Source organism: Emys orbicularis, chromosome 6, assembly GCF_028017835.1.
Source record: "Emys orbicularis isolate rEmyOrb1 chromosome 6, rEmyOrb1.hap1, whole genome shotgun sequence".
Taxonomy (NCBI): Eukaryota; Metazoa; Chordata; order Testudines; family Emydidae; genus Emys; species Emys orbicularis.
This window is the reverse complement of record NC_088688.1, coordinates 124,686,189-124,702,555: the sequence shown is the minus strand read 5'-3', so window position 1 is coordinate 124,702,555 and position 16,367 is coordinate 124,686,189. Positions and strand designations below refer to the sequence as shown.

Genomic DNA, 16,367 nt, shown 5'->3' with positions numbered 1-16,367 from the left:
GCCGGTCGGGGCTGGAGGTGCTCGGCCGGGGCTGGGCCGGCCGCCCTGGGGCCCGAGCTGGGCCAGAGCCGGGCCAGAGCCGCTGGGGCCGGGGCTGGCGCGCTTGGCTGGAACCAGGGCCGCCGCCCTGGGGCCCGAGCCGGGCCGGAGCCGCTGGGGTCGGGCCGGCGCACTTGGCCGGAACCAGAGCCAGGCCGGCGTGCTCGGCCGGAACTGGGGCCAGTGCCCCGGGGCCAGAGGCGCTGGGGGCGGCCGGGGCCGCGCCGCGCCTCCCCGGAGCCCTCCTCCTCGCGTCCCCCCACCCCAGCTTACCTGCTGCTGCCCGCCTGCCTCTGCTTCTTTTCAGACTTCCCGCGAAGATCTGATTCACGGGAAGCAGGGGAGGGGGAGGAGCAGGGGGCGGAGCGTTCAGGGGAGGCGAGGAGGGGGAAGACAGCTGCGGGGTCGTGGGCGTGCTAAGGCTGCAGGGGATGGGGGGAGCCGAGAAGGGTCTTTGGCTGCCAAGTGGCGCCGCTTTTCGATCTATAAATAGTCGACCGGGGGAAAATCCCGGACATTTTTAGAAATCCCCCCCCGGACGGCTATTTATAGATCGAAAAGCCGTACATGTCCGGGGAAATCCGGACATATGGTAGCCCTAGTCCAGGGGTCGGCAACGTTCGGCACGCGGCTCGCCAGGGTAAGCACCCTGCCGCGGCCAGCACATCGCTCGCTCGCACTGCTTCTCGCCGCCCCCATTGGCCCGGGACGGCGAACCGCGGCCAGTGGGGGCCGCGATCGGCCGAACCTGCCGCGTCAGCAGGTAAATAAAACTGGCCCGGCCCGCCAGGGTGCTTACCTTGGCGAGCCGCATGCCGAAAGTTGCCGACCCCTGCTCTACTCATTCTTCACTGAGGCAGCACAAAGGACAGTGCTGTTTGCATTCTTCAAAGCAGGATCCTAGTCAGGGATGCTAGTGCTTTAGCTGAGACAAGGATTTTAGCCTGTTAAAGTTAAGCTCAGACTGTAAGAAGCATGTTATACCCTTTGTTTTCTTTGTAACCTGTTCTTATCCTTGCTCGCTGTCTCTTAAACACACATACTTAGTAACAACGGGCAAGATGTGTTTTCACAATCAATAGATTGCAGTGCTGTGGTGTTACACTGGGGCTGCTGAATCAAACAAGCTTGTGGGTGTGTTGTCTCTTTGGGGACAGCTTCCCTGGGAATTCCTGTGAGTGTCCAGTGACAGGGGCTGGATGCTTCAGGAGGCTGCTTCAAAGGAGTTCGGGGACTGGGGTACACCCGGCAAGGCAGAGCAGGGGCTGGCAAAGCCCTCAGAAGAGAGCTTGAGCGGCTGAAAGGCTGGAGACATTAGGGAGCTGACATCCATATTGGCAATATGTCCCAACTTTGTATTGCCTGCAGATTTTATTAGCACACTCCCACTTTTTGTGCCAGGGTCATGAATGAAAATGAGAATTAAAATCAGTCCCTAGACCAATCCTTGAGGATCTCCACTAGTAACCTCCCTCTAGCTTGGCAGTTCACATTTCAGTGTGACCCACTGTCATCTCCCTTACAACCAATTCCTTATCCACCTTTCAATTCTCATATTAATCCCCATCTTCTCCAATTAAATAATTTCCCACGTGGAACTGTATCAAATGCTTTACTGAAATCCAGGGAGATGAGATTTACTGCATTTTCTTTGTCTAAAAAAATCAGTTATCCTCTCAAAGAAAGATCAACCTTTTGTAAAACCATGTTGTATTTTATCCCAATTACCGTGTACCTCTATGTCCTTAACTACTCTCTCTTTCAACATTTGTTCCAAGACCTTGCATACAACTGAGGTCAAGCTAACAAGCCTGTAGTTTCCTAGATCACTTTTTCCCCTTAAAAATAGGAACTATATTAGCAATTTTCCAGTCATAGGGTATGACTCCAGGAGAGTATAGATTCATTCAAAATCCTTGTTATTGGGCTTGCAATTTCACATGCCCATTCCTTTAATAGTCTTTGATGGAGATTTTCTGGAGTCCCTGATTTGGTCCCATTAAACTGCTTGAGTTTGGCTTCCACCTCAAATGTAATAATTTCTATTTCTATATCCTTGTTCCCATTAGCCACTGTCCACGCACCTCATTATCCTTATTAAAAACTGAGGCAAAATATTTGGTTAGGTGTTAGGCCATGCCTAGATTATCTTTAATCTCGATCCTTGGGGTTTAATGGTCCCACTTCCTCTTTCCTTATTTTCTTTTTTACTATTGAATTCCCTTTGCAAGGTACAACTCCGCTTGGCTTTTGGCAGTTTTCACTTTTTCCCTACGCAGTCTGACCTCCCAGAGGTAGCTTCCCTTGCTGATCCAACCCATCGTCTGCTTTCCCTTAATCACCTGTCTTTGATGCTTGTTCGTCCAGTTTGGTCTGCAATCCTTCCCTATGATCTTTTTCCCCCTTGCTTGGGATGCAGGCTTCAGATACTTTAAGTCAAAGTTGCAGAAACTAATTCCAAGCCTCCTCCACATTCAGATCCTTGAATTCTTCAGTCCAATCCACTTCCCTAACGAATTCCCCTAATTTTGTAAAGTCTTCTGTTCTCACTTGCAAACTTCTGAGAGTCGTCCTCTGTCCTCCTGGGGCTCTGAACTCTGCTATCTCCATTGACTCTTCCCCTTGTCTTGCAGAACTAGCCACTCTTCCCTTCTGTTACTACCTGCCTCTCCCCTTCATTTTCCAACTCAGCGACCCTGCCCCTCAGTCCTGGGCACTGCGAGAAAGTGTCACGGGGGTGTTAACCCAAATGCTCAATTCTGGCCAGTTTTCACCAGAACAGCTCCACCTCCAGCCTAGGTATTTCCATCCTTCCTGTTTCCATTCCCTGCCCCAAGGGGGCTACTTGCGTTAGCACAGTTATGTGCCATGTACACGTTTGCTTCACTAGAGCCCAAGTTACTACACCAGGACCCGAACTAAAGCCCTCTCAAGTCTGTGGAAAGTCTTCACGGGCTGTAATTGCCTTTGGAGAAGGCCCCGATACACATTCTCTATTTGCATACAGAGATTTGGTTCTTGTGCAAATCTCCCACGCTTTGATACTAATCTATCAGACTTCAAGTAATGAAGTGATAATGTGAAAGACATTTAACATATGGCTGGCCATGGCACTAGAGCATATGCTACTCTCCTGGCCGGAGAAGTGACATAAATGATCCTTCCCATTCCTAATTTGTAAGATCACTTGTTTAGGGTCTACCAGGATTACGATGTGTTTGCGGTGAAGGGGGTAGGTGTTAGAACTAGCTGTTGCCTTAAAAACCAACTAAAATCTCATTCCCTATAAGCAGATGCGTGGAATTAATGATTTGGAAGGGAGGATGAGGGCACTGCGGGGTGCCATGGCAAAGCATTTCATCGGGGAAGCATCATTATATAATGAATGTAATCTCCCACCTAGTCTCACTCACTAGTGCAGCCAATCAGCTTGCAGTAGCCCTCCTCTGAGTGTTTAATGCTATGGTTCAGTTCAGTTCATGTGCCCTTTCCACATCCTTATTGCTAATAAACAAACGTTTTCAAGCCTGTGGCCTAGACGACATGCGTGTCACCACCCCCGTGTGTGCGGAGACCTCTTGTTCCTGCCAGAAATTGTGAACTGCGAAGAGCTGAGGGCTACCTGTCAGACAGTCACCTCTCCTGTGTGCTGCTGTAGGGATAAGCATCTGTTCCACATGGTGTCTATAGCGCTACAATCATCTTGACCATTTAGCTTCAAGTCAGCTTTGGGTGGAACAGTTAGGATCTAAAACTGGTCACGGGTACCATGGCAAACTCATTTCATTTGAGAAAAACAGTTACGGTTGCTAAGGGAGAACAGTGTGCTTACCTGTCAGAGCAGGGACAGAACCAGGCAGCTGAGAGCAAGGACATGAATAGTTAAGCGCATCAGAAATCTTATACTACCCGTATACTAAACCAAGACCCGATCCTTCACTCCTTTACACCAGTATTGCTCCACTAGAGCTCACTGTCTGATAGTCTGAATTGGTTTGGGGGGGAGGTTGGGTGAATTTCATTTCCTACATCCTTTCTGAAGGGCAATTAATTTTTCGACATTCTGAACTCTTTTGCATTCATAGAGCACAGGGCCACTTTACAAATCTATGCTGATAAAGGGGTATAAACCTTTATGTGTCAGTCTCCAGCTATCGGAGGCTAGGAAGGAACTGTCTCTTTGAGCAGGTTACTTCCTCGCTACCTACTGCAGAGTTTCTTGCACACTCCTCTGAAGCAGGTGGCACTGGCTGTTGTCAGCGGCAGGACACTGGGCTAGACGGATCACACTCTGATCCAGTCTGGCAATTCCGGTGTTCCTCCATTGCTAACTGGGTGACTCCTTGGCACGTTCAGCATGTTCACAGGTGTACTTGGAAATGCTGACAGGTAGCAGCACATTTTTAAAGGGGTCTCCATCGAGCCTCTAACTTTGCAGGGAGAGTCAGATGCCTTCAGAACTGACAGCACTTGGATGTCTAACGACTTGATCTGAGGGTACAATCAAGGAGACATCTAAGTGCTTTCATTTGCACCCACACTAAGTGCAGGTGCAAAGCAGGAGGCTGGTTAACAACGTGGCCTGTAGGCTCTGCCGACTGACTCCCCAGGCAGGTGGCCTTAGCAGCATGGGAGGGTTTCATTACCAGCCTGTACAGCACCTTGCTGTTCTGTATGCACCGCACCGCATAGGTCAGCTCCCTGAAGACGCTCCCTTCCAGCTTGGCTCGCCCTTGCGAGCAGACAAAGACCCCACCTTTCCCGTCCCTGAACAGGCACTTCCGAATGAGGCATCCTTGCAGAGAGCTGGCAAGAGACTGGGCCTCCTTGTCCCTCTGCAGCTCCTGCTGCAGAGTTTTGAGCTCCAGGTCCCTCTGCAAGGCGGTGAGCCCATTGGTTTGCGGCCTGCTGTGGATCACGTGGGCCAGCATGTGGCTCAGACCGTGGGCCCGATAGGACAGTTTGTACATCGACCGGTCGTCTTCCTCATTCTCGCTGCTCGTGCTCAGCTCGCTGTCACTAGAGTCTGTCTCCAGGGTCATGGCTTCCCCCTCCTTTGCTGTATAAAGTCTGCCATTGACTTCAGCCTCTTTCTCACCTGCTTTTTCAAGCACCAGCTGAGTCTTGGAAGCAGGAAGTAAATTACTTTGATCCCCACCCACTACGATCTTGCAGGTCCTTACGTTCCTCGCTGGGGGGCCACCCCAGCCGCCCCGCTTCGAGACGTTGCAAAGCGTGGGGTCTGACGCCTGTAAGACGCAGTGGGACTTGGCCAGCGTGGTTAGGTGTTTGCAGGCCCAGTTCCTTTCAGATGATGGGATACCCTCTATGGTGACAGAGGCGTTTTCGCTGCCAGTGAACTCACAGTTTTCCAGGACCCCGAGGGCCACGCTGTGGAAATGGATGCTGGACTGATTGAAGGTGCAGAACTTCACCTGGCATGTCCCCGGGGCGTGGATCTGCAGCTGCCCGTTCTCAAAGTTGCAGTTGTCGAACTGGACGTGGCCAGAGGTCGTCTGGAGAAGAACGATCATGAGACAAAATAAATACAAAAATAACTCACATTCCTGGCAATACCATTATGTCCCATTCCACTTCTCAAAGCAACCCCCTCACCTCCCTCCCCCACACACACATCTAGTGGCACATGGAACTGGCATGTGTCATGGGTAACTGACACCCATTGGCTTCTGCACCAAGAGTCCAAGCATTTAACTGCCCCAACCTCAATCAGTTACCTTTATGACGCTAGATACCATGGCAGGCTCCAGCTGCCATGTCCCAGCAACTAGCTGGCTCAACATGACCTGCTGGGGCCACTGAACTGAGCAACATCCATCTACTATGAGTTGGACCCTACCCTTGGCAGCTTTGGTTGTTGTCAGCCTGTATATGCAAGTTGTTGGGCTCCGTACAGGCGTAAGCGGGTGAAATGTAATAGCCAGTGATACACATGATGTCGGAGTAGACGTCCTAATGGCCTCTTCTTGCCTTAATATTTATGAATGTACCAGGAGCATATACAGCATCTGCTCTACATACTATCACGCATCTGTTGTATGCCAGGTCCCGAGCATTCTGCAAGAAAGTTAAATGTTTCTCTCACACATCTGTGGGTCAGCGTTAGGCAGGGGGATTTGCCTTAGCACTGGAAACTTCATTCACTCTTCACTGTTGTCCACGTGAACGTGGCGCTGGATGGCTGACGTCTGTCATGTCCTCAGCTGTCCCTTCCATGCCTTGGGAGGCTTTGTGACACAAACCAGCATAGCCTGTGTGCAGAAAGCCTTGGAGAGCAGCCTCGGTAATCTTTATACACCTTGTGGTGAGAAAAGACAGGGCTCTCCTACAAGAGGTGCTACAAAGCTCTCTGCTTCTCCCCACAACAAGTACAACACAGGCAGCGACAGCGTCCCCACCTTGCCCTGACAACAAATCTGAGCCATGACCCAGAGGGGTCTGGTACAGTGGTCCCCAAACTGTGGGGGAGATTTCGATAAGAAGATACAATCAGTGACTGGGGACAGGAGCTCCCAGGCCACAGGAATCATTTTGCACAACTCTCCAATTTTTACACCTGACCTTTTCTTCGTCAGCCACACGGGGTAAAGGAGCAGACTTTCAAATCAAAGCACTAAGATAAACAAATGGAGAACACTGCAGTATTTTAGTGAGGGATCAGCTAGGTCACACGTCTAACACCTACATCTTTCCCCCTCCCCTTTTTTTAAAGCTACTTAAAAGGGACACTGTCAAGTCTAAACAAATTATTTTGTAAAAGCTTTTGCAAAATCTAAGCTCAATTTCATGGCTCCATCTTCTTTTTAAAATAAAAACACCAATGGGAAATGGGCTTGTTTGGAAGGAAACATTCTCCATTCACTGTCTGCAACCCAAATGCTGAAGCGTTGAGCTGATTATGACCCAGAAAGCAAAACTGACGCTCAATGAAAGGGAAAGGTTTCTACTTTCATTGTGGAGGCCGAAGGAAATTTGTACAAAGTCACTAAACAGCATGCAACAGTGAAGAGTAAATTAATCCGTGTTTCAATAATCTAAATAAACACACAGCAGGAAATCTATTGTTTTTTAAATTCAATTTTTTTTTTACCCTGACAGTTTTTCCTTTTAACACTCGTATAGCACTTTTCCTCTGAGCATTTTAAAAGCAATTAGGTTAAATGAGCTAGATAATTAAATTATTTTAAAAAACAGAGTTCCACAATTCCTGTAAGGTAGGTTTCCATTTTACGGACAGGTAAACTGAGGCAAGGAGAGACAAGGTCAGATTTTCAAACCTTTACTCCCATGTAACCTTTACTCAAGTAGCCTGATTGGCTTCATGGAGTACAAATGTCTGGACCAGGCCCAAGGTAACATGGGCAAGGTCAAACAGTGAGTCAGCTATCGTGCCAAAAACAGAACCAAGGATTCCTGACTTCTCTAAGCCCTAGATAACACTACTAAAAAAGAGCATGAATGATATCATGTGTGTGCATCCTCCAGGAAGGCATGTCATAGGGACCTGTCTGACCTGCATCTCACAGGCCACAAATACCACCAAGCACCCGCACACTAAACCCAACAACTAGAATTAGACCGAAGTATTACAGCCCTCAGGAGACTAAACTACTGTGAGCCACAGGCAGAGAAGAGGAGGGACCAAGGTGCACCGATGCCCACAGCCCTGCAATGGCAGGGAACTGATTTAGTGAGATACACCCAGATGCCCCACACTCCATGCTGCAGAGGAAGGCAAAAACCCTTCCAGGTCCCTGCCAACCTGACCCGGGGGGAAATTCCTTCTCCACCCCACATACGGCAACCAGTTAGACCCTGAGCACGTGAGCAAGAACCAGCCGGCCAAAGAAGAGAATGCTCAGTGCAGCCTCCGAGCATCGCCCGCCCATGTCCCATCTCCAGCCAGGGCCATCTCGGACGCCCTAACGAGGATACCGTGAGAGTTTCAGACCCACCTTGTACACAACGGGGGTGAACCAGGCTGGCATAAAGACCACATTGCACAGGCGAGTGGTTGGGCAGTGCTGATCAATGCTGACCAGCAAGGCTACGTCTCCTAGCTTCCCCTGCCCCACGATCTCCACCGGCACCTTGAGGATGATCTCGCTCTGCTCTTCGTACACCCCCGGCAGCAGCACGATCCGGTCGTAGACGCCGGCCGAGGCCAAGGCGGCCCGGAGGGTATCGAACTCACAGCCCTGCCCAACGCGGAGGACGTGGCGGTCCTTCTTCCTTCGGAACAAGTAGAAGCAGTTGGAGGACTCGAAGTCCTGGGCGTTTTTGGTCCAGGTTTTTGAGGCGACGTAGTGCTGTTTGAAGGCTTCCCGCCAGGACTGGGGCTCCACATCAGGCTGGTTGGGCCAGTTCGGGTGTCTGAATTCGATGCAGCCTAGACACAGCTGGCGCCATCGGGTGTTATCCAGACTGAGGATCAGCTCGTACCAAGCTCTGCAAACCAGACTGCAGCGGCCAAGGTCGGGCAGACGCAGGTAGGATAAAATCAGGCGCCACAGCTCCACCGGGAGACCGCTGATCTCCATCGTCACCTAGCAACGGTGGGACACAAAGACAGGCGTTAGACCATCAAACGCAGGCATTGATTAGATCGGTGACAGTTCCTTCCTGTGGCCTCAGTCTCACTCCATTCCCCGTAGATGGCCAATGGGTTTGTTCTGTACCCACTGGCTCCACCCCATCCCAGGGGCTGCCTTTGCCCTTCTCCTGGCCCCTGCTGACCCAGGGAGAGAGAGGCCAGGACTGGAAAGTGAACCCAACCTGCCTGGATGGCTGTGCAGAGCACCAACAACTGGCTCCCTGCAGAATCCGAGTCAAGGCTTCAGTGCACATCGGGGCCTCCTTCCGCACTGCCCTGCACCTCGTGTGGCCAACTACATCAGTGCCAAGGCAGAGCCCGGTGCCACCCGCCCAGAACGATGGCCTTTCACAGCCACTGTGCACCGATGTAAAGAACAATACCTAGCAGCCGATGGGCCCCTGGAGCGTGTGACCTGGAGACCAAGGAGCCAATCAGATACACCTGTTTTCTGGGCCAGATTCCGTGTTGCCCTATGGCCATCTACACCAGTACACAGGGACAGGCCTAACAACCCAAACAGCACTGGCGCAGGGTGTCTCCAGCAGATGGGTGTTTTGGGAGACAGATCGGGGGCTGCTGTGAATCCCCTACAGGCTGTGAGCAGGAGGAGGGACAAATTAGGACAGGTTGTACCAGAGGCTGAACCTGACCCTGTGATTAATTTGCCCTTATAGGTCTAAAGGAGGATCAGGGCAGCCACAGGTTGCATCCTCCTGATCCCCATGTGCTACCCATGCCGCCAGCTGTTCAGCTAGCCAAAGGACGAGGTTGAATTTTTTAAGTTGACTGGGTGTTTACGACTGTGGGGCTTTGAAGACTGCTGCTCTAGGGCATAGTCTGGGGCAGGGGTGGGCAAACTTTTTGGCCCGAGGGCCACATCGGGGTTTCAAAACTATATGGAGGGCCAGGTAGGGAAGGCTGTGCCGCCCCAAACAGCCTGGCCCCCTCCCACTTCCCACCCCAACTGCCCCCCTCAGAACCTCCGACCCACCCAACCCCTCCCCGCTCCTTGTCCCCTTCGAGCACCCCCCGCCCCTAACCGCCCCCCCAGAATCCCCCGCCCCTAACCGCCCCCCCCCAGATCCCACCCCCATCCAACCCCCCCTGCTCCCTGACTGCCCCGACCCCTATCCACACCCCCGCCCCCTGACAGGCCCCCTGGGACTCCACCCCCTATCCAATCCCCCCTGTTCCCCATCCCCTGACCACCACCCCCAGAACCTCCACCCTATGCAACCGCCCCCTGCTCCCTGTCCCCTGACTGCCCCCCGGGACCCCCCACTCCCCACCCCCTTATCATGCTGGAGCCAGCCATGCTGCCATGCTGCCCAACAGGAATGGCAGGCCAGAGCGCTGGCAGCGCGGTGAGGCTGCGGGGGAGGGGGGACAGCAGGGGAGGGGTGGCCAGGAGCTCAGGGGCTGGGCAGGATGGTCCCGTGGGCCGGATGTGGCCCATGGGCCGTAGTTTGCCCACCTCTGGTCTGGGCCCTCAGCTGTCACGCTTGGGAAGACAGTAGAACTTCCCCTACAGAATATAGCTGCCTCTTCGTGAGCAGCAAGATCCTTACAGAGCTGGACATTTAACCCTCCCAAGATTTAAAAAATAAATCTCTGCTACTCCGAGACCTATAGGGGTTCTGGAAGCACGGAATGCGCTTCCGTTATCCCTCTTTAGCAAGCAGACAGTAATTACTGGCTGGTTAAAGGCTCTGCTATGCAGCCCTGTGGCTTTACGGCTTTTGAGATGTTGTGTGAGATGCGTGACTCTGTCCTGTTACATCCAGGCAGCTTTTAGAATCTCAGCACAAACAGGACTGAATTTTAGCCTTGTAGCCTGTAACACTCATTAAATTCTTCAGATGCACCTCGGTCACTCCAGGATGCCCAGGGTGGTAAGCATTGCTTTTCATTTCTATCCTGCAGCTTCAGGACTCCCAGGAAAAGGGGGTGGGGGATAAAAAGGGCTATCTGGCTCTATCGATCCTGCCAGCACAATAATCCCCTGTGCTGTAAAATAAATCAAACAGAGGAAGAGGTAGCACTGCATATCAGACTCAGAAATGAAAGGCGTTTGGGTTTGGGGAAGCAGGAAAATCTCTGTCTGGAAGGCGCTGTCCGCAGAAGGTCACAGCTGACAACTGAAGGAAGGAGTGAAATCCAGGGCTTGTCGAGAGTGTATTTATCAGGAGGACACTGAATCGTTGGCGTGAAGTGCAGCTGCACTCTGCAAAGTGACGATGTAAAATGACACCGTCTGACTGAACGGATCTTCTGGTGTGCACCGAGAGTCAGACGTGCTGGCTCCTGTGACAAAAATAAGCTTTTGCTGCTTTTCGAGGCCTGAAGGTCCTTACGCAGCTATGGGTCTGTGAGCCGGATTCTAGTCCAGCTTGTGCATCATCCACAAAACGGGTCACTCGGTTCTAATCAGTGAATCAGGTGCAGACGCAGTGGGGCTGCGCTGGTACCAGTAAGGAAGTGGTTCTCAACCTATTTACCACTGTGGGCCGCATTTGCAGCTCTCTACGTGTTATGTGGGCCACATCCAAACAATACATATACTACCTGTATGGCCCTGAGGAGTCACATGGGCCACAGCTGTGTGCTGATTGGGCTGCAAGTGGCCCGCGGGCCGCAGTTGAGAACCACTGCGGTAAGGGTTCACTTTGAAGACAAGAGTGGGTACAGGCCTGACCAAGGGTAGCATCTGGCCTTTCTCAAGTGCCTTTATTACTAGAGATGAAGTGCAAAGAGAAAAGGACCCAGTCAGACCTCAGAATATAAGATGTTTGCAAGGCTAGCATCACGGACACAAAATAAACAGGGACCCTCACAAACAAACCACAATCACGTGGCACAGCAGAACTGTGCACTAAGGTGCACTTGCCAAGGCGTATGCCAAAGGTAGGCTTCCCAACAGGCAACTATATTAAATGAGGAACTATGGTTTATGAGACTGATGTTCCCTTTTTGGGGCCTGATCCCCTAGCCGCTCAAATGACAGCTTCAGGCCTTGCCTTTGGGGAACCCATCATGACCTTTTGGATTTACTTGGAATCCACCCAAGCCATGACAGTCATAGCCCGCTTCCTGATTCTGTACAGCTGGATACCCCTATGCCAAGCCCAGGAGAAGTGGGGCCAGCGATGGCTGATGAAGTTCTGGAGCTTTTGTCTCTGCTTCTCATTCTTCAATTGGGACACAGGGCTAACGAGGAGGGCTTGGAGATTCTCCACAGGCTGATTTCATCAGCTCAGTATTTTTTTCGGGGGAGGGGGGGGAAGTTAGTCCTTCAAACAATTTAAAACTGTGCTTCTTCATATTTCACAAAATGAGTAATTCTTTCATTGGTTTGGATTCCATGATCTGAGACAGGGAAATCCAGCTTCTGAGCTGAAACAGACTTTAATTAACATAACAAGCCTGTAAAAGAGGCACTTCTAAATGTGATGGAACATTTGTAGCCAGATCAATAGATGAGAGATTAGCCATGAAGAACCCTGGGGAACGTGATTTAGGATGCATTCTCCGCTGAGCTATGCGCACAGGTTCTCTGTTATAATAAAGAGGCAGCTGTGTGAAGCTAACCCAGAGGATTACATTTCTTCCATAATGATGTGCCCAGGACATCTTGCACCATCCCATATTCACCTTTCCAGTGATTTCACTGGGGTTTGGATCATGCCCAGAACACATACAGAAGTTTCTCTTTACGGCCCACAAATGTCACAAAGAAACAGGGACAGTAGTTAACTGTTGCAAACTTAGATCAGCATTCAAGGATTAGTGGGGCCAGACAGTATGTCAAATCTGTCTCCACAAGAGATTTAAGATAATTTCTCTCCATTTTAGCTCATTGTTATATTTGTTAAATATTGTTCTCCTTCTCCCCTGCATTCCTCCAATGGGAGGGCTGGGTGCAAAAGGAACATAAGATTTGAGCCAGTCAGCTAGGTCTTAATTCCACTCAAGTCAGTGGCAAAACTCCGGTTGATTTCAACAGGGCCAGGATTTCACCCTGAATTCCTACCACAAATTGCAAGCCACAATACATCTCTCTCCTACTGGAGTTGAATTAATGATGTATAATACAGAAATATCTAGAAACCCCAGCTGAGATCAAGCCCCCAATGTACTAGCAGCTGCACAAACACAGTAAAAGACAGCACCTGCGCCCAGAGAACTTACAATGTAAGTAGACAAGACAAGCAAAGGGTAGGCAAGGGGAGAGAGCAGAAGTGGTTTGCCCAACGTCCAGGAGAAGGCCATTGACAGAGCGGGCACAGAACCCAGATGTCCTGAGGCCCAGTCCACCAGACCACACAGCCTTAAACACAGCGTGGTGGTTCTGGGCAGTGGCTCTAAACACATCATCACATGGTTTGGTATTTACTCTTTCCCAATGACCTATTCATTTGAATTTAATCACCCCTTTACCAGCTGAGTCATGAGCTCAACATGCTATTTGAAAAATCAAGCTATGTTTCATAAAGTTTGAAGTCAGAAAGAACCACTAGCTCATCTTTCTGTGGATCACAAGATATCAGATTGCACACAGGTACCCCTATGTTGAGCCCAGTGACTTTAGTTAGACTAAAGTCATTGGCTGCAGAATTTTTATGACTTGTGATCATGTATGAATCAGAAAAAAAAATAAACTCAAATTACTTCCCTATTACTAGGAATCTAGATTATTCAAAATAACACTTGGGAAATCTAATTTACTTTTCGCCATTTACACTGGTTATTTATAGGGCTATCAAGAGATTAAAAAAATTAATCGCGATTAAACACACTGTTAAACAATAATAGAATACCGTTTATTTAAATATTTTTGGATGTTTTCTACATTTTCAAATATATTGATTTCAGTTACAACACAGAATACAAAGTGTACAGTGCTCAGTTTATATTTATTTTTATTACAAATATTTACACCATAAAAAACAAAAGAAATAATATTTTTCAATTCCCCCATTACTAGCACTGTAGTGCAATCTCTTTATCATGAAAGTTGAACTTACAAATGTAGAATTATGTAAAAAAAAAAAAAACACCTGCATTCAAAAATAAAACAATGTAAAACTTTAGAGCCTACAAGTCCACTCAGTCTTACTTCTTCTTGTTCAGCCAATCGCTCAGACAAACAAGTTTGTTTACATTTGCAGGCGATAATGCTGCCCACTTCTTGTTTACAATGTCACCTGAAAGTGAGAACAGGTGTTCACATGGCACTGTTGTAGCCAGCACCATAAGATATTTACATGCCAAATGCCCTAAAGATTCATATGTCCCTTTATGCTTCAACAAATATTCCAGAGGACATGCGTCCATGCCGATGACGGGTTCTGCTCGATAACGATCCAAAGCAGTGCAGACCAACGCATATTCATTTTCATCATCTGAGTCAGATGCCACCAGCAGAAGGTTGATTTTCTTTTTTGGTGATTCGGGTTCTATAGTTTCCACATCGGAGTGTTGCTCTTTTAAGACTTCTGAAAGCATGCTCCACACCTCATTCCTCTCAGATTTTGGAAGTCACCTCAGATTCTTACACCTTGGGTCGAGTGCTGTAGCTATCTTTATAAATCTCACATTGGTACCTTCTTTGCGTTTTGTCAAATCTGCAGTGAAAGTGTTCTTAAAACAAACAACACTTGCTGGGTCATCATCCGAGACTGCTATAACATGAAATATATGGCAGAATGTGGGTAAAACAGAGCAGAAAACATAATTCTCCCCCAAAGAGTTCAGTCACAAATTTAATGAACACATTTTTTTAATGAGCATGATCAGCATGGAAGCATGTCCTCTGGAATGGTGGCCGAAGCATGAAGGGGCATATGTATGTTTAGCATATCTGGCATGTAAATACTTTGCAATGCCAGCTACAAAAGTCCCATGCGAACGCCTGTTCTCACTTTCAGATGACATTGTAAATAATAAGCAGGCAGCATTATGTCCTGTAAATGTAAACAAATTTGTTTGTCTTTGCAATTGGCTGAACAAGAAGTAGGACTGAGTGGACTTGTAGGCTCTAAAGTTTTACATTGTTTTGGTTTTGAGTGCAGTTATGTAACAAAAAAAAATCTACATTTGTAATTTGCACTTTCACAATATAGAGATTGCACTACAGTACTTGTATGGGGTGAATTGAAAAATACTATTTCTTTTGTTTATCTTTTTACAGTGCAAATATTTGTAATAAAAAATAATAATATAAAGTGAGCACTGTATACTTTCTATTCTGTGTTGTAACTGAAATCAATATATTTGAAAATGTAGAAAAACATCCAAAAATATTAATAAATTTCACTTGGTATTCTATTGCTTAACAGTGCGATTAAGACTGTGATTAATCACGATTAATTTTTTTTAGTTAATCATGAGTTAACTGTGATTAATCAACAGCCCTAGTTATTTACTATCCTGAATTTGATTACTGTCTTTGTCCAAACTGAATAAATTTCACTTTTCTTTCTAGTCAGTTTCATTTCCTCGTTCTTGTGTTAGGACAAGGTCGCAAGTCCTACTAGGGCATGTTGCAAAACAAACACAAATTTGCATTGAAACTGCTTTACATTTTTATTAAAAAATGCTTAGAATCATGTTTTATTTTCTATTTCTTACACAAAATTGAAATTCTGGGTCTAAGTCACCTAATAAGCTTTAACATTAACAAAACTAATGATTACTTCTTTATATGCAGCAGGAGGTTCTGAAATCTTTCCCCAGGTCATTCAGGAAGAAGTCTTTGGGGCCCTCACTTATGACTGAAGGCTATGTGGCCCTGGAATTCTTACAGTCTTTTGTTTCTGATAGCTATTTTATTATGACGGCCATGATTAAGACTATCAAAGTACAATAGTTAAGGGAGGAGAGTTCTACCCAGGGCTTTATATAGGAAATTTATTAGTCCTGAGCTCCCTGTTATTCAGCTACTATCCATTATAGTTACAGAGTAGTTTCCCCACATCTCAGAGAACAAAGTAATAGTGGCAAAATCAGATGCCCTACTTCTTTGTATTGTCCACCCTGTCTGTTTAGACTGAGGATTATGGATGGAGCCCGGTAAGGATCAATTAATAATAAGTATTATTATTTACATAACAATAACAACAAAGATCACCTATAAGTTCTTGTATAGCACTTTATATGTCCTAGTTCAGGGGTGGGCAAACTACGGCCGGGGGGCCGCATCCAGCCCTTCAGACTTTTTAATCCGGCCCTCGAGCTCCTGCCAGGGGCTTGCTGTGCACGGCTCCTGGAAGCAGAGGCACGTCCCCCCTCCAGTTCCTATGCGTAGGGACAGCCGGGGGCTCCACACGCTGCCCCTGCTCCAAGCGCTGCCCCCGCAGCTCCCATTGGCCAGCAAATAGGGCCAATGGGAACTGCAGGGGCAGCACCTGCGGATGGGGCAGCGTGCAGAGCCGCCTGGCCGCACCTCCGCGTAGGAGCCAGAGCGGAGACATGCCGCTGCTTGAGGTAAATGCCGCCCGGAGCCTTCACCCCTGACCCCTCCTGTGCCCCAACCCCTTGTCTCAGCCCTAATCCTCCTCCTGCCATCCGAACCCTTCGGTCCTACCCTCCTGCACCCGAGCCCGGACCCCAGCCAGAGCCCTCACCCCCACACACACACCCCTGCCCCAGCCCGGAGCCCCCTCCTGCACCCTGAACTCCTCATTTCTGACCCCACCCCAGAGCCCACACC

At 48.8% G+C, this 16,367-nt stretch overlaps 1 protein-coding gene across 1 annotated transcript in view; it reads right to left on the bottom strand.

Annotated features, from left to right (window-relative positions):
- The window catches only part of FBXO10 (F-box protein 10), a 47,997-nt gene extending 39,397 nt beyond the window's left edge, over positions 1-8,600 (bottom strand). The window contains exons 1-2 of the mRNA XM_065406914.1: positions 8,016-8,600; positions 4,701-5,555 (exon numbers count right to left, since the gene is read on the bottom strand). Coding sequence (XP_065262986.1) covers positions 4,701-5,555; positions 8,016-8,600 — 1,440 coding nt within the window. The remainder of the gene's footprint in view (positions 1-4,700; positions 5,556-8,015) is intronic.
- Positions 8,601-16,367: the final 7,767 nt, after the last annotated feature.